The following is a 27091-nucleotide window of genomic DNA, read 5'->3' as shown; positions in this document are numbered from 1 at the left end:
TGTGCATGTGTGAGGTGACCGTCCATGCCAGCCGGCCACCCCAGGCAAATTGATGAGGTCGTCGTCTTACGTCACATGCCACGTTTCTGGAAACGTCTATTTCTTCTTGTCCTCTTCTGTAGGAGAGGCTACAAGCCATTGCTTTGACATCTGTGCCTTGTGCTGTGGTCCTTTTATTTTGCTCTCCCTTTGCTTTTTTCCCATTGTTTCCCACTCTGCGCTGAAGTTAAGCCTCAGAATTAATTTATCAAGCATGAGACCCGTTAGTGGGATTACCACTTGAGAGCAGCCCAATTTTTCAATATATTCATTACTGTTAATTGAAGAGTTGGCAGCCATAGTATTTGAAGCTGCCGTAGTATTGAGCCCAAGGAAGAGACCATTACCGATGAAATGTTTGAACCGTGAGATATTGGTCGTATTTTCATATTTAATCACTGGTATCCAATGCATATTAGAAGGTCCTAGAAACTTGGTTTATGGACCCTTTTATGGCTTTGACCTTCTTGGGGGTTTTTTGAGGTTTGTTTTTTTCAGTGTTGTGTTTTGTTTTGTTTTTGCTTTTTAGAGTCACACCTATGGGCATATGGACATTCCCAGGCTAGGGGGTTGAATCAGAGCTGCAGCTGCCACCTATGCCACAGCCACAATCACATCTGTGATCTACATTACAGCTCACGGCAACGCTGGATCCTTAACCCAGTGAGCAAGGCCAGGGATTGAACCCACATCCTCAAGGATGCTAGTCAGGTTCGTTACCGTGGAGCCACATCGGGAATTCCCTTCACAAATGATTTACCTTCTGATGAAAGAGAACATTCCCAGTCCATACATACAAATGTACACCTTATAGCAACTGATTTAGCCTCACATGCCTTAGGGACACTCATAAAGTATCAACAAAATATGGTTGGCAAAGATAATAAATGATGAAATGCTGGTGAATTTGCATAAGATTTCGGATAGTCTACCTGAATTCAACTGAAAATGATGGTTAGAAGGAAGATAATATTAGGCTGCTTCTTACTTTGCCTCTGCCAAAGAAAATTTCATAAAATGATCAATGAAATCATAAAATTTGAAATCCTGTGACCATTTAAAGCAATCAAGTGCAGTTACCCCTCTCCCCATGTTACTCTTCTTGTATACACCAGAGACAAAACGTTTCTAAGAAAGTACATAAATGTGATCAGAGATAGTTTAGTGAGTCTTATAAAAACATGATATTCATTTCTGTTCAAGGAACTGTTCTATCTACAACTGAGAATTTGAAAATGATTGTGGGAGTTCCCATTGTGGCTCAGTGGTAATGAACCCAGCTAGTATCCATGAGGTTGCGGGTTCAATCCCTAGCCTTGCTCAGTATGTTAAGGATCTGGCATTGCCATGAGCTGTGGTGTAGGTCGCAGACACAGCCAGCTTGGCTCTGGCGTTGCTGAGGCTGTGGTGTAGGCCAGCAGCTATAGCTCCAATTGGACCCCTAGCCTGGGAACCTCCGCATGCCATGGGTGCAGGCCAAAAAAAAAAAAAAAAAAAAGAAAAAGAAAAAGACAAAAATTATTGCGAAAGTGACAGAAGAATATGATTTGCCAAAGGTAATTAGCTTCATTTTCATTGGTTTAATCTTTATTATTTTAAGGCTAGAATTTATTTTCTATCTTTATAATAAAGACTCCTTCTGATAAAATAATGAGCTGTGGCATATTACACACAATTGAAGGCTTTGTTTTCACAAACTACAAGCAAATGGCATGTACTTTTTCCATTTAAATTGTGCCACCGGAAAGGGCAAGAACATTTCTCTGGTTTACAAAATAAATGACTCCCTGATCCCCAGGAAAACACAAAGCTGGAAATAGGCAGGGGCAGGGGCAGACAGGAGCAGTTTGTAACTGAGACACAATAATCCCGGCTTATATTTCTAGTTCTGGCATTGACCAGTCTCACAAGACTCTCATCCTGCCTGTCACCCTGTCTCAATCAAATAGGGTTATTGCCACTTGTTCAGATGTAGTGGCATAAGCTTAAGTCCTGGAGGCATCAAACAGGAGCCATGGCAACCTTGGGCAACGATAAGATGAACATGTCTCAGACAAAAATGGAACTCCCCCTCTCAGTGTTCAGCCCCTAGGAGAAATATTTACCTCTTGGATTGTGATCCTCTGAATGCAAATATTGTCCTGTTATCTACAGGGGGTGACCCATTTCATTTTCATTGTGATTTCTGCCAGAATAGGTTGGGGAATAGGAAAACAGATAATTGCATGAGCCCCATGGAGAGCCAGGAAGGAGCATAAGTGGTACCCTTCAGAAAGGATGAACACTGCCTAGCCAGACAGAGTTTGTCCAGAAGAGTGATGGAAGTCGAGGTTGGAAAGGCAGAGTAGAGAGATTACAAAGAGCCTTGGAGTGTCCGCCTGATCATGGCAAAAGCATACAGCGCAAGTTTCCGCAACAGTAAGTGTAGCAAGCCTAGCACTTGGGTGATTTCATTCATTCTTCACCAGCAGGGCTGTGATTCTGTCACCATGCCCTGTTACCATGAGAACTATCATTAGCCCCTTCTCACAGAGTTTGGAGAGCTGAGACAACTTGCCCAAGGTTACATGGCTGGTGGGTGGCCAACCTGGTACTGGAACCCAGGCCACTCTACTCCACGAGTTGGACTCTTAGACGGCCAGGAGTTTGGGTTTTATGCTTCAGATTTGGACTCTTTTTTCCGACTTTTTATTCTTGTCAAAATTATGTCGGCAAGAAGGATCCAACAGTTTGACCAAGCTTATCATGAAAAACAACCATCCTCTTTCCTCCCTGTCTCCACCATGAGTATTTTCCTTCTAACTTTTTTTATTTTTATTTTTTTATCTTTTTAGGGCTGCACCCTCGGCATGTGGAAGTTCCCAGGCGAGAAGTCGAATTGGAGCTACAGCTGCCGGCCTACACCACAGCCACAACAATGTGGGATCCGAGCCACGTCTGCAACCTACACCACAGTTCACAGCAACACGGGATGTTTAACCCACTGAGCGAGGCCGGAGACTGAACCTGCATCCTCATGGATACTGGTCGGATTCATTTCCGCTGAGCTACAACAGGAACTCCCCTGTTAGAGTTTTGAAGGCCTTCTTCCATTGCTCACTGCGATGCTCTCGAGAAGCCTGGCATTAGTCTGATTCTTGATCGGGCCTACATAATCCGTGCCTCCCCCTTACCCGAGCGTTGCTCTTCCGTTTTCTTAAATTTCATGATGAGGTGGCTTGGTGTGGATAGAAGTGGGAACTTGGTAAACCTTTTCAGTCTGGAAACTCCTGACCTTTAATGCTTGGAAACTTTTAAAAATTATTTCTCTGATCATTTCCCCTCCTCCATTTTCTCTGTTCTCTCTTTCTAGAAACCTCATTCAAATGTCAACTCCCCTAAACTTCTCTCTCTCTCTCTCTCTTTCTTGTCCGTTTTCCATCTGTCATTTTGTTTTGCTTTCTTGGAGATGTCCTCATCTTTAGCTTATATCCCACTAAGTTTTTCATTTACGTTATAATTTTTATAATTTCCAGGCGCTACCTTTGTTCTCTGCATTCTTTCCCCCCACCCCCCGCCACCCTATAGCTTCTTTCTCGTTTCATGATGGAATTGTCTTTTCTTATCTCCCCAAAGATACTAATAATAGTCTTTCGGAGCTATTTTCTTTTTTTTTTTCTTCTGCCTGATTTTTTTTTTTTGTTTCTGCGAAGTGACTCTCCTCAGATGTCTACTGATTCTCGGTTGCCTGTTCATTCTCGAAAATGGGGCATTTATAAGGGAGCCTAGGGGGACTGTCTCATACGTGGGCCTTGTTGATGTTGGGCTTTGGTGTTGGGAAGTCTGCTTGAGCAGTTTCTTTGGGGAGTGTGATGGCTGAATTTTATGTGTCACCTTTCTAGGCTATGGTACCCAGTTATTTGAGCAAACACTACTTGATGGGAAGGTGTTTTGTAGATGTGATTGACATCTACAACCAGTTGACTTTAAAGAGTACTCTGAGGAGTTCCCGTTGTGGCTTAGTGGAAACAAAGCCGACTAGGATCCATGAGGATGCAGGTTCGACCCCTGGCCTTGCTCAGTGGATTAAAGGATCCGGTGTTGCCGAGAACTATGGTGTAGGTCACAGATGTGGCTCAGATCTGGCATTGCTGTGGCTGGGACGAAAGCCGGCAGCTACAGCTCTGATTCAGCTCTGATTCAACCCCTAGCCTGGGAGCTTCCATGTGCCACAGGTGCAGCCCTAAAAAAAAGGAGACAAAAAAATAAAAGGTACTCTGAATAATGTGCATGGGCCTCATCCTATCAGTTGAAGGCCTTAAGAGCAAAGAATTGAGGTTTCCCAGAGAAAAGTGATTCTTCCTTAAGACTGTAACAAAGAAACCCTGCCTCCCTTTCCAGCTTGTTGGCCTGCCCTATAGATTTTGGGCTTTCTGGCTCCCATAATTGCATGAGCCAATTCCTTAAAATAAATCTCTGGATGTAAATATATATGTGTGTGCATATGTATATATATATGTACTGATTCTGTGTTTCTATGGAGATCCTTGATGCACTCCGTTATCTGTATATTGAAGCCTTTCCTTTTGGCTAGTCAGATTTCTTTAAAAAGGCTCTCATGGAGTTCCCACTGTGGCGCAGTGTGTTAAGAATCTGACCACAGCAGTTCTGGTCCCTGCAGAAGTGTGGGTTCCATCCCCGGCCCGGCACAGTGGGTTAGAGGATTTAGCACTGCCACAACTGAACCACAGGTCACAGCTGCAGCTTGTATTCAGTCTCTGGCTGGGGCATTTCCATATGCTGCCGGTACGGCCATAAAATAAAAAGATAAATATATAAATTAAATAATAATAAAAGGCCCTCAGGGTCTCTTGCCTAAAAGGTAGCGCAGCTAGCAGTGGGCTAAGAAGGCTGCAGGATTTTTCTTAATCCCTTGATTTCACTGTGGTCCCCCCCACCCCAAGCTTAAACTGTGCCTGGTAACTCCCAAATCAGAAACCCTCTGCAGAAAATAAAAACCCTTTTCCTGAAAAGTTGTGACCTTCACATGGAGAGAGGCGATTACCTCCTAACCCTCTGAGTCTGTTCACTTCCAAGAGTACACTTAGAAGTTCTTAACTCTCTCTTCCAAATATCTTTTTCAAAAAATCTACTCCCTGCAAATTCATTTAAAAGTTTGATGAGTTTGGGCAGAACGTCTGTTCTGTTTTGGTTGCCCTAAGAAAACAGCACACTTTCCCTTCATTCTCAACATTCACCATTATAGGAGTGTCTGTCATGGTGCAGCGAAAACAGATCTGACTAGGAACCATGAGGTTGCAGGTTCAATCCCTGGCCTCGCTCAGTGGGTTATGGATCCAGCGTTGCCGTGAGCTGTGGTATAAGCCAGACATGGCTTGGATCTGGCGTTGCTGTGGCTGTGGTATAAGCCAGTGGCTGCAGCTCTGATTAGACCCCTAGCCTGGGAACCTCTGTATGCTGCCGGTATGGCCCAAGAAAGATTAAAAAAAAAAAAAAAGTCAACACTCTCGATGAACTTCCCCCCAAAATCTCATCCTTCCTTCTTCTTTATTCTCATAAATTCCTAGGATTCTTTTTTTTTTTTTTTTTTTTTTGGCTTTTTGGCATTTCTTGGGCCCCTCCCACAGCATATGGAGGTTCCCAGGCTAGGGGTCCAGTCAGAGCTACAGCTGCCAGCCTACAGCACAGCCACAGCCACATCAGATCCAAGCCATGTCTGTGACCTACACCACAGCTCACAGCAATGCCAGATCCTTAACCTGCTGGGTGAGGCCAGGGATTGAACCTGCAACCTCCTGGTTCCTAGTCAGATTCATTTCCACTGAGCCACTCCTCCTAGGATTCGTTCAGTCATTCTGTCCCTGGCACATGGACTCCTATTTCTTCCTTTTAATCAGTCACTCAACAAATTCCTTTCTTTCCCCTTTTTCAAAGGCCTTGTTCTTTTTATTCATTCTCTTTGCCACAAGCATCTTTTGGACCTTTAACTTTCTCCCTTTGGCATTTTTGTGTGCCTTCCTGACTCCACGACTTAAATCTCTGTCCGTCTCATTTATCCTGCTTTTTACAGATGCTCGGAGATTCCTAAAATAATGTTTTCACCAGATTGCTCTCCTTGGCAAATGCTCTCATATTCACTTCTGGTTTAAGATGATGGATTGAGCGCACATTCACTTCAGTTTCTCTCTCCACCCTCCCAAATGACAGCAAAAGGTTAAAAATAAATAAATTGAAAAGAGATGCCCATGAAGATAAACATCATCAACATTTTGAAAACCGTAAAGCAGGTGGATGAGCCTCAGCTGACTCAGGAGACTTGTGAAAACTGAATCCAAAACCAGCAACGAGGGATGTCTAGAAGGGACCTGATTTATGCCATACAATCTCTGAAATGCTTAGGAATTGGAATCACAGGCACCTTGGACATTGACGATGAACATGCAGCTAAAAATGAGTTGATTGGAATTCCCATCCTGGCTCAGTGGTTAACAAATCTGACTAGGAACCATGAGGGGGTGGGTTCGATCCCTGGCTTCGATCAGTGGGTTGAGGATCCGGCATTGCTGTGAGCTGTGGTGTAGGTCGCAGATGCAGCTCGGATCTGGCGTGGCTGTGGCTGTGGTGTAGGCCAGCGGCTATAGCTCTGATTAGACCCCTAGCCTGGGAACCTCCACATCCCACGGTGCGGCCCTAGAAAAGACAAAAAAAAAAAAGAGAGTCGATGGCTTGAAAGTCTACTAAGAAGCCACTAGCAGCTCAGGTCCCCTCCACTCCTGCACGGAGCAGACAGCTCTCCTCTTTTCTTCATCCTAGCGGCTGATTAGGCCTTACCAGGATGCTGAAGCACCTTTTCCCTCTCTTTTCTACACAGCAGCATCAAAATGTAGGATGCTTTCCCACCTTAGAACATGGCTTGTGGTAATAAAAGTATTCTCTTTAGTCAGAGCTTGGCAAGGGTTTTAGGAATGTCAGGAAGAAAACTTTGAGGGACCAACTCACCAGGGCAGAGCTGGGCATTGGCCAGTTATAGTACAAAGAATTGTACAAGCTTAGCCTTCCTGCAGGCACAGGCTGGTTCCAAGGCTCACAGGCAGGCAGGCGGGGCCAAGGATGCATATGGGGTTTCGTCCTCAAGAACCAGAACTCCATGAGTTCCCGTCATGGCGCAGTGGTGAACCAATCTGACTAGGAACCATGAGGTTGCGGGTTTAATCGCTGGCCTTGCTCAGTGGGTGAAGGATCCGGCGTTGCCGTGAGCTGTGGTGTAGGTTGCAGACGAGGCTCAGATCCCTTGTTACTACGGCTGTGGTGTAGGCCAGTGGCTACAGCTCTGATTCGACCCCTAGCCTGGGAACCTCCATATGCCATGGGAGCAGCCCTAGAAAAGGCAAAAAGACAAAAAAAAAAAAAAAAAAAAAGAACCAGAATTCCAGGCTGCCAAGGGTCACTCTTACATCTTTAGGTACTTCAGCACCCAGAGTGGGTTGTAATAAAGCCCCGTTAACAGGGACCATACCCAGGTGTGTAGCAGACTTTCTATAAGGCCCTTCTTTTGTTTCCATCGCAATGTTACTCTTTGGCGCTTGCATTTGGACTTGGCCTTGCTCAGTGAATCTGCCATCCTGGTCTACTAGGCTTCACTTTCCCAGCTTTTGTCTCCTAAGCTTGCCAACTGTCCCTCCCAAGGTGAGGGACTCACTCTTTTCAGCAAAGTGTTTTTTTTTGGGGGGGTGCACACTGATGGCATATGGAGTTTCCCAGCCTAGGGGTTGAATCCGAGCTGTAGCTGCCAGCCTACACCACAGCCACAGCAATGCAGGATCCAAGCTGAGTCTGTGACCTACATCACAGCTCGTGGCAGCACTGGATCATTAACCCAGTGAACGAGGCCAGGGATTGAACCCACATCCTCATGGATACTAGTTGGGTTTGCTACTGCTGAGCCACAATGGGAACTCCCTTTTCAGCAAAGTGGATAGAACTTGAGGTGAACTGAAGACGTCAATTAACCAAAGGTGGTCAAAAGGAAATGAGACAGATTTTTGAACACTGCCAAGCAGTGTAAGCATCTGGGCAAAGTCTGACAACTGAATTTGTAATGGGCTCTAAAGAGACGGTTCTTCATTTATCATCTGGGAAAAGGACTAGAGGAAGCAGACCCAACGATCCAGAAATGCCCATGTGTATACAAACACGTGAAAAAGTCATCAAAGTGTTTATGACAGTTGTCTCAGCGATGGGATTTCAGGGTTTTTTCTTGCTTTCTTCATTATACTTTACGTACTGATTAATTTTTTCAAATAGGCAAATATTGTATATCATTAGGAAAATAAGTTATTCTTGTTGCGAGAGAGGGGAAAAGGAGTTTAAAGAGGGAAAAGTTACCCAAAACCTGGGATAGGCACATAGAGTACTTTCAGACAACAAAGATACAAAAAAAAAAAAAAAAAATTGAAAATGGGGTAAACATAGCATTGTGCTACCTTCAGAATGGAAATAAGAGCTCCCGTCATGGCTTAGTGGGTTAACGAATAGGACAAGTATTCGTGAGGACGTGGTTTTGATGTCTGGCCTCGCTCAGGGGCTTAAGGATCCAGCGTTGTCATAAGCTATGGTGTAGGTTGCAGATGCCGCTCAGATCCAGCATTGCTGTGGCTGTGGCATAGGCTGGCAGCTACAGCTCGGATTCAACCCCTAGCCTGGAAACCTCCATATGCCTTGGGTGCAATCCTTAAAAAAAATAATAAATTGGCAATAAAATATCAGCAAAGAGAATCGATGGTCTGAACATTTTTAAGGGACTGACTGTCCCAATCAGGACAGCCATTAGGTTATACAACACATTAAGACTCCTTTTCCAACCACCACCTAACTCCTTGGCGTGACAGCTTTGGGCAGTGCACAACTTCCACAACTGTACCAGATGGTCCTAGATTCAGTGAGCAGGACAGGAAGTTTGGCAGGAGGATGATAGGACTGTGATGAATTAGCTCAATATAATGATGTCGTTCAAAGAACTAAAATAAAATTCTGAGAAGTCAGTGTTTAAATGGCTTGGTTTACAGGTGTGAGAGATCCCAAAATATATTCCAGTTATCTTTCACTGAAGAACAAACAATCCTGAAAGTTAGTGGCCTAATAAAACAAACGTTTTATTTATTTTACAGGAAACAGAGAGAGGATGATAAACCAGTGGTTTGAATGCCCTGGCTGGGGACATGATTATTCTGAATAAAAGTGGAATTCTCTCCACAAGGAAGAAGAAAGGAAAAGATCTCAGGTAGGCAACTAAGAATGTGCCTTATTCTCAGCAAGGGACTTGCTAGTCTCATTCCTGACCTGTACAAGGGCAGAGGAAGAAGTCTGAAGGTCTGCCTTATTCCATCAGTGAAGGATTATTGAGTAGGATTTTTATTATTTATTTTGTCTTTCTGCCTTTTCTAGGGCCGCTCTCGTGGCATATGGAGGTTCCCAGGCTAGGGGTCTAATCGGAGCTGTAGCCGCTGGCCTACGCCAGAGCCACAGCAACGCGGGATCCAAGCTGCATCTGCAACCTACACCACATCTCACAGCAACACCGGATCCTTAACCCACTGAGCAAGGCCAGGGATCGAACCTGTAACCTCATGGTTCCTAGTCAGATTCGTTAACCACTGAGCCATGACAGGAACTCCCTAAGTAGGATTATTTTCCTGCACAGCCCTAGGTGCTAGGTTCTGGAAGAAACAACTGCCAGTCCCCAGCAGAACTGAAACTATGCACTAGCACAGTGCCTGGCAGAAGGCAGATACTTGTTTTATAATGAATGAACAAAGCAACTCTGAAGCTATCACTATAGAAAATAAGGCAAAGGTATTATAATAGGAACTCCATATTCTCCCCTTTTTCTTTTAAAAGATAATTTTACATTCTCATCTCCATCTGTCATTTGCCAGTGTCTAGAGCAGCAGTGACCCCCAGACTGTTTCTGCAATGATCATGTTCCATGTTTTCACTGTCCAGTATGAGAGCCAATCACCGTATATGGCTCTTGAGCACATCGGATGTAACTCGTGCACCTGAGAAATTGAGTTTTCAACTTGTATTTAATTTCAAATGAAACACAAGTGAAATAGTCACATCTGGTGGCTACAGCTTACTGCATCAGACCGCACAGTTCTTTTAAATATGTCTTCACTAAAGCATAGTTGATTTATAATGTTCCTTCAATTTCCGCTGTAACAAACGTACCCAGTCAGTTGACTTACCCAGTCAATCTTGCTTACAGCAGAAACTGAAGGAACATTGTAAATATATATATTCATTCACTTTTTTTTCATACTATCTTCCACCATGTTCTAACCAAAGAGATTGGACAGAGTTCCCCGTGCTGTACAGTAGGACCCCGGCAAACACAAGTCTGCTCTCCATTAGACAGCACAGTTTTAAAGGGCTTGAGTACCTGCTATGAATTCTCTGAATCAGTAAAGATAAGAATCTGTCGCTAATCCACTTCCTTCACTTGGGTTGCAATTGAGGCAAATGGAGGTTACCTTAAATTTTTTGCCTCGAATAGTTTCAACATCTACACATTATTGCTTTTCAAATGAAGCTGTTTTATCCAAACTTTTCAAGGTGAGAATTAATTATTTACAGATGCCGAATGTAGGTACTGCAGATCTGATAAGAAACTGGGACTTGGTGTATGCACTTTTTGCTTGTTTGAAGGCAACAACCGTTTTCACATGATTAAATCAGCTTCTAAATACAGGCTCTTGGTCCCTGTGTGGGAAAGATTGTTTTCCATTTGCAATAAACATACATTCTGCTTCTCTATCAAGAATGACAAGTTCCTCCTGTGCTTTTTTGCCCTATGTATGAGGCATTTAACCACTTACCTCCCTGTGATATTCCCCAAATAGCTGTTTGCCACCTCGGGCTTGTGTATTTTTTCATTTTAAATGTATAGAGACTCATCTCCTGGCGTTTAGGTCTAAAGACCAAGGTGGAAGGGCAAGATACAATTCAGGCTCTGGTGGAAAGAACCTTAGACTTGGAGTCAGGTTGTGGAAATCTGAACAATCTTTATTTTATTTTATTTTATTTTTTTTAGGGCCACACTCTCAGCATATGGAGGTTCCTAGGCTAGGGGTCAATTGGAGCTGCAGCTGCCAGCCTACGCCACAGCCACAGCAATGCAGGATCTGAGCTGCCTCTGCAACCTACACCGCAGCTCATGCAATGCAGGATCTTTAACCCACTGAGAGAGGCCATGGATTGAGCCCACGTCCTCATGGATACTAGTCAAGTTTATTACGGCTGAGCCTCGATGGGAACTCCCGGACAATCTTTTTTAAACCTCAGATTTGTCATTGGTAAAACGGGAATGATAATACTGATTTTTACCAAGTTCTCTTAAGCATCAAATAGTGTGTGTGAAGTTCTCTGTGAATGCTAGGTTACTGCCACTACTATGCTAGCTACTCTTTTTGTCCTTCACAGCAAGGACATAGGAAGAGCTAACTGTATGGTCATTAAGTGAGTGAATGAATGGATGTGGAAAAAATTATAGTTTTCAATGATTTTTTAAAAAACTAGCAAGTGGATCGAGGTGCTGGGAGAACTTATGGGCCTGATCCTGTGGTTCCTTTACCAACTTGCCTGAATGCCTGATTGGCCAATCACAAAGCAGGATGACCTTCTAAAGGGTGTGTCTAGTAGAACCCCTCTGCCCAGGTGCAGTAGAAGACCCCCCCCCTTCCTTAAAGTGGTTGAAATAAGAAGTCTACTCTCTCACATGACCAGAGCTCCAGAGAGATGGCAGTTCCAGATCTGCTGAGAACAGTGGTCTGTGAGGGCATCAAGGACCCACGTGCTTTCTTTTGAGATTCGGCAGCGCAAGATCCCTATTGAGTGGCGCCATCTCTTCTCCCAGTCCCCAGGGTTAGAGCAGTTCCAGGTATCCCCTGCAGGTATAAAGGTGTCCAGCAACGGAGAGAGGTGGCCGCACCTGGGCAGCTTTTTATTATTTATTTTTTGTCTTTTTGCCTTTTCTAGGGCCGCTCCTGCAGCATATGGAGGTTCCCAGGCTAGGGATCTAATTGGAGCTACAGCCGCCAGCCTACACCACAGCCACAGTCACAGCAACGCAGGATCCGAGTGCATCTGCGGCGACGTACACACAGCTCACAGAAACGCCGGTTCCTTAACCCACTGAGCAAGGCCAGGGATCGAACCCACAAACCTCATGGTTCTTAGTCGGATTCATTAACCACTGCGCCACGACGGGAATTCCTCTTTTTATTTTTAATTAACAAAGAAAAGCTTTCCCAGGCTAACACTCAGGTAAGGTCTGGGTCAAGATGCTAATGCTTAAGCTAATCACGGTCAAAGAGGAGACCACTGTGATTAATTTTGACCCATATGTTCCACCCCCCAGAGATGGGGGGAGCTACCTTCCCTGAGCACGTGGATGCAGAGCAAGTATGAGAAGAGGTGGGGGCAAGACCGGCTATTGGAGGGGATGCACAGTGTCCGTCACACGAGCAAGACCTGTTATTCTTTTCTAGCTGTGCTGAACTTGGACCTTATACTGATGGGGTTCCAGGGGGGGCTTCATACCTGGGAGAGCATCTCTTACCTTCATCCAGGCACACAGGTGTATCAGGCAGGGGAGAAGAGCTGGCACATCTTACCTTACTTTTCATTGCTCTTCCTGGGAGGAAGGAGCCCTTGGCTTTCCAACTTTGCTGGTCTGGGCAAAGAAGAGATGAAATAGGGGACACTGGGAACCACTTGAGAACAAAGGCACATTATCTTCACCACCCCCATCTTCATGGTCATTATCACTGTCGTTATCATCATCAGGGGGCCTTTATGAGATGCCCATCTGTAGGGTCACAAGTCCAGCTGGGAAGAATCATGTGGATCAACATGACCTTGAGCCATACAGTCTCTGAGCCTCAACCTTTGTTCTGAACAGACACACTTGACAGAGGACATTCGCATGAAGGACCCGATCCCACGGGCAACCAAGATGCTTTACAACTTCAGGCACCTGTAGGGCGGGCTGTGAGTTATCCTCAATCCCACCCACATCCCATCCTGTGAGAGGCGATTTTTTTTTTCCTCTTGCACAGATGAGGACACACCAATGGCTTATGACACCAGAGCTGAAAGCTACTGCTTTGGGATTTCCAGTCTAAAGGAATTAATAATGCAGATTAAAATGTTGGCAACATGCAGAGAATAATATATTTTTTAAGTGAATAGACCAGGGAGGCAGTTCTGTTATTTACTGGTCATAAACAAGTGCCCATGGAGAAGAAATAGGGTACCTCTTGGAATAAGAAAATATCACCTCTCCTCGAATGATTCCAGAAATGCCTATTTATTAATATATACTCCATGTTCTTAGCATCTCCAGCTGGTCTGATTGATAATCTTTGGCATTAGTAATTAAGTCACTCAGAAAATTGTTGGGTGATGTGTTTATATTAAAACAAACAAACACTATTTTCTAATTACCATGTACCTTGGTCTCCTTATTTCTTACTTAATTACCAGTTGGCCTTTTGCAGGTGGGGGGGGTGGGAGGCTACCATACCAAAGAAAATATTTGTCATATATACCCAATTAAAATTTCAGATTAACCATTTGAATTATTGGCATGCCGTTTGCATACTTTGTATCATTTGAGTAATTATTATATAAGAATAACATTTTTAGGCTTGGTGCAATGCCCTCTGCACTACATGCAATTGATAAATCCTCAACAGGGAGTTTCCATCATGGCTCAACAGAAAGGAATTTGACTAGCATCCGTGAGGACTCGGGTTCAATCCCTGGCCTCGCTCATTGGGCTAAGGATCTGGCATTGCTGTGAGCTGTGGTATAGGTTGCAGACGTGGCTCGGATCTGACATTGCCGTGGCTGTGGTGTAGGCCGGCAGCTACAACTCCGATTCAACCCCTAGCCTGGGAGCCTCCATATGCTGAGGGTGCGGCCCTAAAAAGACAATAAATAAATAAATAAATAAATAAATACTTAATAATACAAATAGTACAATTAAAGCAGGTTTCTCCTTGGGAGTCAGTCTGTTTTGGTATGATAGTGCAATTACATATTACATGATTTTTTCTGATGCATCTTCACTTCAAGGTATACACAGTATCCACAAATAGGAGGGAAGTAGGTTTCCTGAAAAATAATGGAACTAAAACATGTCAATCAGGAGTTCCTGCTGTGGCTCAGTGGGTTAATGATCTGACATTGCTGTAGCTGTGGTATAGGTCACAGCTCTGGCTCGGATTCCATCTCTGTCCTGGGAATATCCATATGCTGCAGGTATGGCCAAAAAAGAAAAAAAAGAAAAAGAAAATCTATGCAATATAAACTATTTCACTATTCTCTAATAGCTAAATAGCTTATTCTAATAATAAGCTAAATAGCTTATTCTAAATAGCTTATTCTTTAATAAGCAAAGTAGAGATTTACCTATCATTTTAAAAGAGTTTTCTCATCAGAGCTTAAAATACCTTGAAACCAAATCACACCTTTATATAAAGCAATTGACTTTGACACAGTCTGTGTCCTAGGACTTAAAAATGCACATGCGTCAATGTGGATATTCACCCACCTAGGTGATTGTAATTCCTGCCTCAACTCCAGCGTCCTTCTGCCACATGCCTGGCCACATTTTGACCATCTCTCCAGACCCTTGGAGTAAAAATTTCAGAAGGAAAATCATTTTAACTCAGCTTGATTTTTTTCTGTGCTGGAGGTCAAAGAAGAGACTGTTCCTATCTTAAAAAACAGAAACAGACCATGGCCAAGGACAGCAGACTTGGGGTTCTCAGGGGTGAAAGGGTAGGGAGTGAGATTGGATGGGCATTTGGGGGGAGGGTTTTGGATACAAACTTATATTTGGAATGGATGGGCAATGGGACCCTACGGTACAGCACAGGGAACTGTGTGTGAGTGAGTCACTTTGCTGTACAACAGAACTTGAAGAAGCATTGTAAATCAACTATACTTTAAATATAATAATAACTAAAAAAATTAATAAACATAGGAGTTTCCATTGTGGCGCAGTGGAAACAAATCCGACTAGGAACCATGAGGTTTTGGGTTCGATCCCTGGCCTTGATCAGTGGGTTAAGGATCTGGTGTTGCTGTGAACTGTGGTGTAGGCCACAGACGCAGCTTGAATCTGATGTTGCTGTGGCTGCGGTGTAGACCAGCAGCTGTAGCTCCAATAGGACCCCTAGCCTGGAAACCTCCATATGCCTTGGGTGCGGCCCTAAAAAGACCAAAAAGCAAAAAAATAAATAAAATAAAATAAAATAAAAATCATCTGAGCAAACAGCAGCCACAGAAAGAAATCTTATCGAAACTTCTTTGGGGGACTTAAGCTGGAACTCCCAAAAAATACATCCCTCATTACACCCCCCTATCCATTTTTACAGCCAGAAAGAAGACTCCCCGTGACCACTGGGCCGAGTAACTGCTTAACAAACTTTATCTGAAACAGGCAGACCTTCCTTTTGCGTTTCCACAGAAGCTCTTTGCGCCCCTCCCTCTCCCCTAATTAGTTGGTATATAAACCCCCATCTCTCGTTGCTCCGAGAGCCACCGCTTCATCTAAAGGCTCCAGTGAATGTGGCTGAAAGTTGTCTTTCCTCCTGAGAAGCTGAACTCAGTGGAGGAAGTTTTTTTTTCCCCTCCCAACAGCATCATCTCACTTAACCCTTACAACAACCCTACTGTAGTTCCACGTTCCATATGAGAAAACTGAGCCTTGGAAAGCTTCAGAGCACGTCCAAGCTCACAAGTGGTTCACTGGCAGAGGTGAGGTTTGAAGGCGGATTACATGAAAAAGAAAAAACAGCCATACCGCTTTTATTAGCAGCCATCATTATTATGACTCAGTAAATGTGACTGCATTAAGGGTTATCCTTTAAAACTGTCTCTCTCACTCAGATCCATCCTTTTTTTTTTTTTTTTTTTTTTTTTTTTCCTTTGTAGGGCCGCACCAGAGGCATATGAAAGTTCCCAGGCTAGGGGGCGAATTAGAGCTACAGCTGCCCACCTAAGCCACAGCCACAGCAACGCCAGATCTACAACTTTATTATTAGTGCTGTGTGGGTGACACGCATTTTTCACAACTGATCCTGACACTCCAGGGACGTCTCAGCTACCTAGATTATAGAAAACCAATAGTTTGGTTTAACCAGGAATGTGCACGTCTGTGCTGGGGTTCATCCAGTGCTCCAAAATAGAATGGAGGGCCACCAAAAGTGACAGCTAGCCTCTCCTGTCCCTTTCCATGGTCCAGGCTCTCTGGGTAGCTCTTGTCTCTTTCCACCTTACCTTGTGCAGACAAACCCCGGCAGGAAGGCCCTCCCCCACGGAGAGCTATTACCTGCTTCGCTAGTCTTGAATATGGAGGAAAAATTACCATCAACAAAATCAAGCTACTGATGTCTGCTTATGAAACCAACAAAGATCAGGTTTCAATAATCGAGAGGGAAACTTGGGAAAGTCTTAAGTTGAGCAATGGCTTTTGTGGTCCTTGAGGGTGCCTCTGCAGAGGCAGTTAATCATCTGCCTGAACAATCGAATCGATGCCGTGACCTTTTCCTTTAGTCATCTTTCTCCTGTCGCCTCCCCCTCTGCCCCCCCCAGGCAAAAAAGGATGATAATGGGATCATTTCCTTTAGAAAACAAATAGGACTACATAACAAGTTTATAATGATTTGTTATTAAAATGACATCCTCTAGGGAAATATGTACCAGTATCAAAATGAGAACATTAATATTTGGTACTAGTTATAGTTGATAGCCTCTTCAGGTGTACCAGTTTATCTGATCTACAGTAGTCTCTGTTACTTCGTCCCAGAGAGCATATGGAATACATTTCTTCTGAAAGAAGTTAAGTGTTCACTTCCCGATCCGGGATGGGTTGAGGTGGGGAAAGGATAAACGAGCTGATTAAACTTTCACAAGCCAGTTCACTGAGCAGAATATCTAGTGTTCTCCAGAGCACATTAGAGTCATAGCTCTTTTGGCTTATTTGGAAAATCAACTCAAAACACTCAAACCTTGGGTGATTTCCCAAAGTTCTTTGATATCCCCGAAAACCGAAATAGACTCCATCGTTTCTCAGGCGCATCAAACCGTCATTGTACCTGCAGGAGAGCCCCACACTGTTGACCTTCTCAAGTTTCTCTTTGAAGAGGCAAGAAACAATCCCTCCCTGAAGAGAAGTGAGAAGGAGTTTCGCCTCTCAAGTTAAAAGGGGATGGGAGGTGTGAGGCGAGGTCAGGGAGCAAGACGGCAAAGGCTAGGGCTGAACTTGAAACCCATCCAGCGGATGTGTGTCAGTTTCGACTGTGCTTAAAAGACAGAAATCCTCAGCCTCAAGTTCCTCACGTTTCAGGGAAAATGAAATAAGTGCCTTCCTTATTTGCCTTTAGCCAACTTTAGCCAATCACTGTTTTCCTAGCAGCCTGAAACTTTCTGTCGTGTGTGTGTGTGTGTGTGTGTGTGTGTGTGTGTGTGTGTGTGTGTGTTTAGGGCCTACACCACAGCCACAGCCACACCAGATCCGAGGCTTGTCTGCAAACGACACAACAGCTCACGGCAACACCAGATCTTTAACCCACTGAGCGGGGCCAGGGATCAAACCCGCAACCTCATGGTTCCTAGTCAGATTCATTTCCGCTGCACCACGACGGGAACTCCAGCCTGAAACTTTCTTTTTTTTTTTTTTAGCTATCAAATTGCCTGACTTTTATTTATTTATTTTTAATTTTTTATTACTCAAATGAATTTATCACATCTGTAGTTGTATAATGATCATAACAATCTGATTTCACAGGATTTCCATCCCACAGCCCAAGCACATCCCCCCACCCCCCAAACTGTCTCCTCCAGAAACCACAAGTTTTTCAATGTCTGTGAGTCAGCATCTATTCTGCAAAGAAGTTCAGTCTGTCCCTTTTTCAGATTCCACATGTCAGTGAAAGCACTTGATGTTGGTGTCTCATTGTATGGCTGACTTCACTTAGCATGATAGTTTCTAGATCCATCCATGTTGCAAAAAATGCCGGTATTTCATTCTTTTTAATGGCTGAGTAATATTCCATTGTGTATATGTACCACATCTTCTTGGTCCACTCCTCTGTCGATGGACATTTAGGTTGTTTCCATGTCTTGGCTATTGTAAATGGTGCTGCAATGAACATTGGAGTACATGTGTCTTTGTGAGTCGTGGTTTTCTCTGGATAGATGCCCAGGAGTGGGATTGCTGGATCAAATGGTGGTTCTATGTTTAGTTTTCTGAGGCATCTCCATACTGCTTTCCACAGTGGTTGCACCAATTTACAGTCCCACCAACAGTGTACTAGTGTTCCTTTTTCTCCACACCCTATGCAGCACTTATTGTGTGCAGACTTTTTGATGATGGCCATTCTGGCTGGTGTAAGGTGGTACCTCAGAGTGGTTTTGATTTGCATCTCTCTAATAATGAGTGATGTTGAACATCTTTTCATGTGTTTCTCGGCCATCTGTATGTCTTCTTTGGAGAACTGTCTGTTTAGATACTCTGCCCATTTTTTGATGGGGTTGTTTGTTTTTTGGGTATGGAGCTGCAGAAATTGTTTATAGATTTTGGAAATTAATCCCTTGTCAGTCGATTCACTTGCAAAGATTTTCTCCCATTCTGTGGGTTGTCTTTTTGTGTTGTTTAGGGTTTCCTTTGCTGTGCAGAAACTTTGAAGTTTGATCAGGTCCCATTTGTTTATTTTTGTTTTTACTGTCATTACTCTAAGAGGTGGATCTGAGAAGATGTTGCTGTCGTTTATGTCAGAGAGTGTTTGACCTGTGTTTTCCTCTAGGAGTTTGATAGTGTCTGGTCTTATATCTAGATCTTTAATCCATTTTGAGTTTATTTCTGTGTGTGGTGCTAGGGAGTGTTCTAATTTCATTCTTTTCCATGTGGCTGTCCAGTTTTCTCAGCACCACTTATTGAACAAGCTGTCCTTTCTCCATTGTATATTCTTGCCTCCTTTGTCATAGATTAGTTGACTATAGGTGCGTGGGTCTGAAACTTTCTTATGATGAAATGTTTCTTGGCCGAGAGCAGCTGTGGCTGAGTGAATAATTACCTATTTAAATGGGGGCTGGTTGTCTGCTTTGTGATGTTTTAGGTGCATGCATCTGGGAAGACTTCCTCTTGTTTCCAACAGAGGCTGCACCTCCCTCTCTCTCAGCCCTTGCGACACTTAGCGCTCACCTCAAAGCTTGGCTGCATCCTTTGGAGATGATCAGGTCCTGAGGTCAGTTCTCAGGGGGAAAGATCACACTGTTGGCAGCGCAGTGGGGAGACCACGGAGATGAGGAGGCCAGATAAATAAAAAGCTCTTATCACAGAGAAGTGGGGAGGGTCCGAACGGAGGCAGCAGTGGCAGATATGGAGAGGAAATGCCCACCCAATCAGACAGAAATTTAGGACCTAGAATCCACCCAAATCCTTGGTTACTGGTTGCAGACACGAGGGAAAGGCAGGGAGTGACTTGGGTGATGAGTGGATGGTTGAGCCACACACTGAGGCCAGGCAGGTAGAGAATATGAAGGGAGGAGGCCCTAAGGAATTCCACCTTGGGGAGTTCCCATCATGGCGCAGCGGAAACGAATCCGACTAGAAACCATGAGGTTGTGGGTTTGATCCCTGGCCTTGCTCAGTGGATTAAGGATCCAGTGTTGCCGTGAGCTGTGGTGTAGGTCACAGACGCGGCTCAGATCTTGCGGGGCTGTGGCTGTGCTACAGGCTGGCAGCTGTAGCTCCGATTTGACCCCTAGCCTTGGAACATCCAAATGCCACAAGTGCAGCCCTAAAAAGCAAAAAAAAAAAAAAAAAAAAAAAAAAGAGGATTAAGCAGATATAGTACACATACACAGTGGAGTACTACTCAGCCATACAAAAGAAGGAAATAATGCCAGTTGCAGCAACAGAAGTGCACCTAAAGAGTCTCACACCAAGTGAAGTCAGTCAGAAAGACAAATACCCTATGGCATCACTTATATGTGGAATCTAAAATGAGGCACAAATGTCTGCAAAACAGAAACAGACTCACAGACATAGAAAACAGACTTGTGGTTGCCAAGGGGGAGAGGGGAGGGGTGATATGACTGGGAGTTTGGAGTTAGGAGATGCACACTATTACATTTAGAATGGATAGACAACAAGGTCCTACAGTCTAGCACAGGGAACTATATCCAGTCTCCTGGGTTAAATCATAGTGGAAAGAAACATTTTTTAAAAAGAGTGCATGTATGTGTGTAAAGAAGTCATTTTGCTGTAGAGCAGAAATTAGCACAATATTGTAAATCAACTATAATTTAATTTTTAAAAAAAGTCCTAAGGAGCCTTGAAGAATAAGATGAGAAAATATTCAATAGGCTTGGCCATGAACAATGCTTTTGGCAAGAGCGGTCTCAGTGGTGTGATGAAGACAGAAGTCAGAGGATGGGGGCTTGAAGAGTGAGTGGGGAGTGAGAAAGTCGAGGGAGGGAGCCATTTACCATCCTTCTAGAATCGTGGCTTTGAAGTCAAGGAGCCATGGATGGCATGAGAGAAAGACAGAGAGAGCTGTGGACAGAAGGGGCTCAAGAGCCCAATAGGAGAGTCGAGCTTGTTTATATGCAGAAAGTAAAGTACCAAGGACAGGAAGAGGAAAGCTTTGGATCACAGGTGGTCCTTAGGAACTGGGAAGGACTGGGCTCGAGTGCAGAAGGCTGAGTTAATTGGCAAGAAGGTTGGTGATGCTCTGACACCGTGTAAATCCAGATGAGGACAGACTGGGAAGAGGTCAGAAAATGGGAATGTGAAGGCATTCCCAAGCAAGGACTTCTGCCTGTTTTCTCTTTAAGGACGTCTCCAACGTTGCAGCTGTTAAAGATGAAGAGGGCAGAGGTGAAGAAGGCAACTTGGAGAAGGTGGCGAAAAAAGTACATTTTCCCCCGGTCCCTAGCAGTAAAGGAAATCCACATTGACTGAGTACCCTCCCGGGTGAGTCCTGGCCTGGGAACTTTCACAGAACTACTGTCCTGAATTGCTACCACCGTCCTGTGAAGTAGATATCATTATTCCCATTTCACAGATGAGAAAAGCTGAGGCTCAGAGAGATGGAGTCCTTGGTCTAAGATGTGCAAGGTCTAGCAGAGTACTCAGTAAACATTTGTTGAATGAATGGACCACCCAGGCCACGTGCTTTCCAGTCTCCGGTGGGTTGTATCCTTGTGCCCTGTTTTTACCAGCAGCCTTTTTGCTATCGAGAGGAGCCTTCTGCAGTTGAGCCATGGAGCAGTCACAACCTCCAACATGGTCGCAGTAATAAAAAATGCAAAAAGTGGCTGGACCAAAACATGCCTATGCTGTATTTACCCCCAAACAGAAAAGCTACTTAAAAGATTATGACTGATGGGGAAGTGAGATTTGTTTGGGCAAGACCACTTGAAACTGCAGTTGCTAACATTTCCATCAGGGACCTCCCTGAGAGCCAGAATTGATGTGCAGATTGTTTTAGTTTTGCTGTTAATAATATCTGGATGAAAATGCCTGCCAAAACATTTCACTGGAAATGATTTTGGATAGGCTTTCCAAGTACACAACCGGAGGGCAGCCGCCCATGTCACTGCGTTGGCATTTGCCACTTCATCTGGCTGCACGAAAAAAACAACCAATTGTGTCTTCAAGAACACTGTGTCTTCTTGATCCGTCTCAGTCAAAGTCTACTTTGTGTTCTTGTAATTATACGAGTCTGAGAGGAAACGTACAAACAATCATTTCAGGTAATACTAGACTTGATCCCCAGACTTCAAGCTCCTATGGGAAATGATTGGGTCCGGGTTAAATACTCCAATATTCGTTTTAGAGGATTAACACGATGCTTGGCACACAGTGTATGCTACATCGATGCTTGCTGAGATAAACCCAATTACATCAACACAACGCCGACAGCAGAGTGGGCGGAGATCGGTGAACCCCTTAAATCTGTTTCCATTTTCTTCTAGCACAGAGCACAGAACTGTCACACGACGATGCTGGATACGTGAACATTTGAATTCATTCCTGAGGTTCCAAATGAATGCTAAATCCCTGAGAATAATCCATGGCCAGTGTTGTCTGGTATCGTAGCCAGAGGAGAAAGGAGTCATCCTCCTAAATTGGATCCTTCCTCCCCTCCTTCAAGTCTTTGTGTTTTTTTGTTTGTTTTTTGTCTTTTTGCCTTTTCTTGGGCCGCTCCCGCGGCATATGGAGGTTCCCGGGCTAGGGGTCAAATCGGAGCTGTAGCCACCAGCCTACGCCAGAGCCACAGCAACTCGGGATCCGAGTGGCGTCTGCAACCTGCACCACAGCTCACGGCAACGCCAGATCCTTCACCCACTGAGCAAGGCCAGGGATGGAACCCTCAACCTCATGGTTCCTAGTTGGATTCGTTTACCACTGCGCCACGACAGGAACTCCCAAGTCTTTGTTTTTGGAGCTCTTTGGTGCTGTGGTTCTAATTCTCATTGTCTCCCTGATTTACTGTTTGACCTCAAAATGAGTCACTTAATCTCAGTTAATAGCTTCAGTTTCCCCTTCAGGGAGAGCCAAAGGGGCCTGGCTGTATAGTTAGCAAATATCAAGCCTCAAAAATTGGATGTGTTTTTTGGTGCTATCCATCATCTCTGTAAGGCTAACGGAAATGAATCACGCATAAAAAAAGTCCCACTCGAATGTGCTCAGCTCCTCTCAAATTAGCGTGGGGAGGTTGTTCAGTCGCTATGTAGTGCGGGAAGGGGAGAAAGACAAGGAAGCTGAAGATGCTTTCCTCAAAATGCAAAGACACCTTGGTTACAGGGGGCAGCAAGAAACAAGCCAGGGCCACTGGAATCTCCTGAGCAGCAACTGGCCACCCTGGGGGAAAAAACTCAACTAGCCTCTGCTTTTGCGAAATAAATGAAAAAAGACAGCTGTTCACTCCCATCCTGCGTTAAGTGAAATAAGATACACGTTTACAGAATAAATCAATAATGAAGTAATTACTCATTTTCCCAGGATTGTCCACTTGCTGGTTCTCTAAGCACTCCCCCGAGACTTTTTTTTTTTTTTTTTTTTTGGCTGCACCCAAGACATATGAAAGTTCCCACCTGGGCCAGGGATCGAACCCAGTTGTGACTTGCACAACAGCTGCAGCAATGCTGGATCCTTGACCCACATCATCACTGACCCATGAAGATTCCCCAGTATGTTGGAGCTCACTTTGTCACTTGTGTGACCACTGCAGCTTGCAGTATTGGTCACCTCCCCACATCTGTGTTGGTAGAGGTCATATTTTAAACTTTTGCCTGGACAGTTAACTTTCTCAAGTTTCCTTTTTTTTTTTTTTTTTTTTTTTTGGTCTCTTTAGGGTCACACCCACAGCATATGGGAGCTCCCAGGCTAGGGATCCAATCAGAGCTGTAGGTGCCAGTCTACACCACAGCCACAGCAACTCTCGGGATCCAAGCCACTTCTGCGACCTACACCACAGTTCATGGCAACCCCAGATCCCTGACCCACTGAGAGAGAACAGGGATCAACTCTGCATCCTCATGGATACTAGTCCTGTTTGTTGCTGCTGAGCCACAACGGGAACTCAATCAAGTTTCATTTCTGTCTCTGCAGCTAGATTTAAGTTCCTTGAAAACAGGGTGAATATCCCTACGAACACTGGGACCCCTCCCCACCCCCACCCCCGCGGGGATGCACCATTTTTTTCACAGTCATTTGAAATCCCAGTAACATTCCCTGGTCATCCCGGCCAAAGGGGATTTTCTTAGGCTCCTGAATGGCTCGCACTAATTATCCACCAAAGAAAACAATCAGGCACTCTGACATCTGGTGTCATCTGAAACTTTGCTCCTGTCCAAAGGCTAATTAATAATAATCTTTGTGTGCTTCTTTCCTGGAGCCTTAACAAGTTTCTAAGCTGTTGGGGGTTGAATTGCATCTCCCACCAAGTTCATCTGTTGAAGTCCTGATCCCCAGGACCTCTGAGTGTGACCTTATTTGGAAATTGAGTTGTCAAAGATGATATTAGTTAAGATGAGGTCATACTGGAGTTAGCGTGGGACCCTAACCCAATACGACTGGTATCCTTCTAAGAAGCGGGGGATGCAGGGAGAATGCCATACGGAGACTGGAGTTATCCTGCCTTAAGCCAAGGAATGCCAAAGATTGACAGAGACCGCCGGAAGCCAAGAGAGAAAGGCGTGGAACCATCTCCCTCACAGCCTCCGAAGAAACCAACCCTGCCAGCACCTTGATCGATCTCAGATTTCTGGCTTTCAGAACTGCGAGACAATCAATTTCTGTGCTTAAGCATGTCAGTCTGTGGCACTTTGCTATGGCAGCCTTAAACAAATGAGCGCAAGTGTCACAGGGACCAGAATCCCATCTTGGAGCCCCACAGAGTAGGGTTCCAATGACAGATCCATCCCTCATTACTGTGTCGCTTTGGGCGAGTTAATTTCCATGTCCGAGAAATAATCATATCTGTGGAGGAAAGATGCTTAAGGAATGAGAGAGAACACATTACAATGACAGGCAGAGTGCTCGACACGAAGTCCTACAATTGTGATTGTAGGTCCCGCAACCTTAACACCCCCCTTTTACGACCACACATGTAAAGTGCTTGTCTAAACCCACATAGTTAAGGAGCAGCGAGCTCACCCCCCCCCCCACAAACTCCAAATAGATTTGCTTCAATGCCTGTGTATATGACGTCTTGCCTGTCTTGGCCAAAGAGAGCAATCAGGGCGGTGGCATTAATGTAATGGCATTTTGTGTGTGTGTGTGTGTGTGTGTGGTTTTTTGCCTTACTGCTATTCTATAGCTGGAGGCTTTGAATTTGAGAAGGGGAACCTCTCTGGGTTTTTTCCACCCATAGGTAACTAAGTCATACCTCAAAGCAAACCACCCATCCTTTTTTTGCACAAAATTAAATGTCTTTGCTTAAAAAGGCTATGAACCAGAGTTCCCATTGTGGCTCAGTGGTTAACAAATCCGACTAGGAACCATGAGGTTGCGGGTTCGGTCCCTGGCCTTGCTCAGTGGGTGAAGGATCCAGCATTGCCATGAGCTGTGGTGTAGGTTGCAGACGCGGCTCGGATCTCGTGCTGCTGTGGCTCTGGCATAGGCCGGTGGCTACAGCTCCAATTGGACCTCCAATTGCCTGGGAACCTCCATATGCCACAGGAGCAGCCCAAGAAATGGCAAAAAGACAAAAAAAAGAAAGAAAGAAAGAAAAAAAGTATGAACCACATCATTGATTTGTATTTGAGCTTATAATGCCGAGTACTAATCAATGAGCAGAATTTATAGGAAGAGGTTCCTAGAACACCCCTGCTTTGTATGCACAGGTATTTTCTGGATGCTGTTATCAGATGATGCTTGGATTCATTTTAAACTCATATTCCTCGGGATCCTCACCTTATATGCATCTCTCTTTTTTTCTTTTTAGGGCCACACCTGTGGCATATGGAGGTTCCCAGGCTAGAGGTCAAATCAGAACTACAGCTGCTGGCCTATACTACAGCCACAGCCACAGCCACAGCCGCACAGGATCCGAGCCATGTCTGTGACCTACACCACAGCTCATGGCAACGCTTAACCCTCTGAATGAGGCCAGGGATGGAACCCACATCCTCATGGATACTGGTCAGGTTTGTAACCTACTGAGCCACAACGGGAACCTCCCATATGTGCACCTCTTGATACCTGCAATTCTGATCGCAATTTGCTTCCTTCTCATTTTGAAATGACTGAGTGGGAATCCTGCAGCAGAATGCTTTTCTTCCCAGGTTTATCAGGCACAATACATGTTATTCCTGCTCCATCATGATACTTATTCTGATGATTTTCAGTCAAAACTGAGGATGTCTGGAGTTCCCTGGGGGCCTAGCAGTTAAGGATTCAGCCTTGTCACTGCTGTGGCTTGGGTTCAATCCCTGGTCCACAAACTTTTGCATGCTGAGGGTGCGGTCCAAAAAAAAAAAAAATTGATGTCCATTAAACCACAATTTTCTTCTATAATTGGTCATCACGGATTGTGCTTTTTATGCAGCAACATACCACTTGTTCCAACCATTCCTCTCTCACCATGCTGAGAAATCCATCATGAGCTGAACAGGTGGGGCCCAAGGAAAGTTTCCGTTTACCCTTTCGTTTGAGGATCCTGTTTCAAATGCTGGATGAATCTCGGTGAAACTCTCACTTTAAAATGACGGATTACCCATGAAAAGAGTGAACAGAGAAAAAAAAAAAAAAAGCCACGAAAGGGTGAGTGAATTCTGAGATCTCAACAGATTTTTCTGTTCTCTTCCATCATGTCATGAGAAATCTCTCATTTCGAAATGGCAAAGGATATTGAACTCTCTCGAAACAGAAACTTGGACGCCCTTATATCTGGGATAAAGCTGCCAGGAAATTAAACTAGAATCAACATTTGACAGGTTAGTTTCATTTTTTATTTTTGAGGTCCTAATCCCCCTTCTCCTAGCAACCTTTCCTATGTGTTGGAGCCACCCGCGAGTTTGAAGCTGAAAGGATGGGGAAAGGAATCTTTAAAGAAAGTGGAAAATGGGGCTCCTCAGGCTCAGCTCAGCCTTACCATCAGCATCTCCTCCAAGGACAGTCAGAAGCCCTCAGGGCCCACAGGACGGGGCAGTGGTAATCCTGTGTGCTTTCTTTCATCAGCTGGCAATTTCAAAAGCACCTGCCTATTTTTCCAGGCTTTAAGAGTGGTCATACCAGCCAATCCAATCTTGTTTTCCGTAATCCCATGGTAAAGACTGTTGTTAACAAGGGCCCAAAGGAGTTCCCATAGTGGCTCAGCGGTTAACGAACCTGACTAGTATCCATGAGGACTCGAGTTTGATCCCTGGCCTCGCTCAGTGGGTTAAGGATCCAGCTTTGTCATGAGCTGTGGTGTAGCCTGCAGATGCGGCTTGGATCTGGTGTGGCTGTGGCTGTGGCTGTGGT

General features: G+C 44.6%; 1 protein-coding gene and 1 long non-coding RNA gene across 2 annotated transcripts in view; both read left to right on the top strand.

The window, feature by feature from the left end:
* The window catches only part of LOC100523690 (atherin-like), a 42150-nt gene extending 20704 nt beyond the window's left edge, over nucleotides 1–21446 (top strand). The window contains exons 3-4 of the mRNA XM_021065395.1: nucleotides 9207–9319; nucleotides 20953–21446. Coding sequence (XP_020921054.1) covers nucleotides 9207–9224 — 18 coding nt within the window. The 3' untranslated portion in view covers nucleotides 9225–9319; nucleotides 20953–21446. The remainder of the gene's footprint in view (nucleotides 1–9206; nucleotides 9320–20952) is intronic.
* Nucleotides 25722–27091, top strand: part of LOC106505296 — a 37575-nt gene continuing 36205 nt past the window's right edge. The window contains exon 1 of the long non-coding RNA XR_001299574.2: nucleotides 25722–26562. This is a non-coding gene — a long non-coding RNA (uncharacterized LOC106505296). The remainder of the gene's footprint in view (nucleotides 26563–27091) is intronic.

This window comes from Sus scrofa, chromosome 11, assembly GCF_000003025.6.
Source record: "Sus scrofa isolate TJ Tabasco breed Duroc chromosome 11, Sscrofa11.1, whole genome shotgun sequence".
Lineage (NCBI taxonomy): Eukaryota > Metazoa > Chordata > Mammalia > Artiodactyla > Suidae > Sus > Sus scrofa.
The sequence above is the reverse complement of the archived record's forward strand: the minus strand, read 5'-3'. Positions and strand labels throughout refer to the sequence as shown.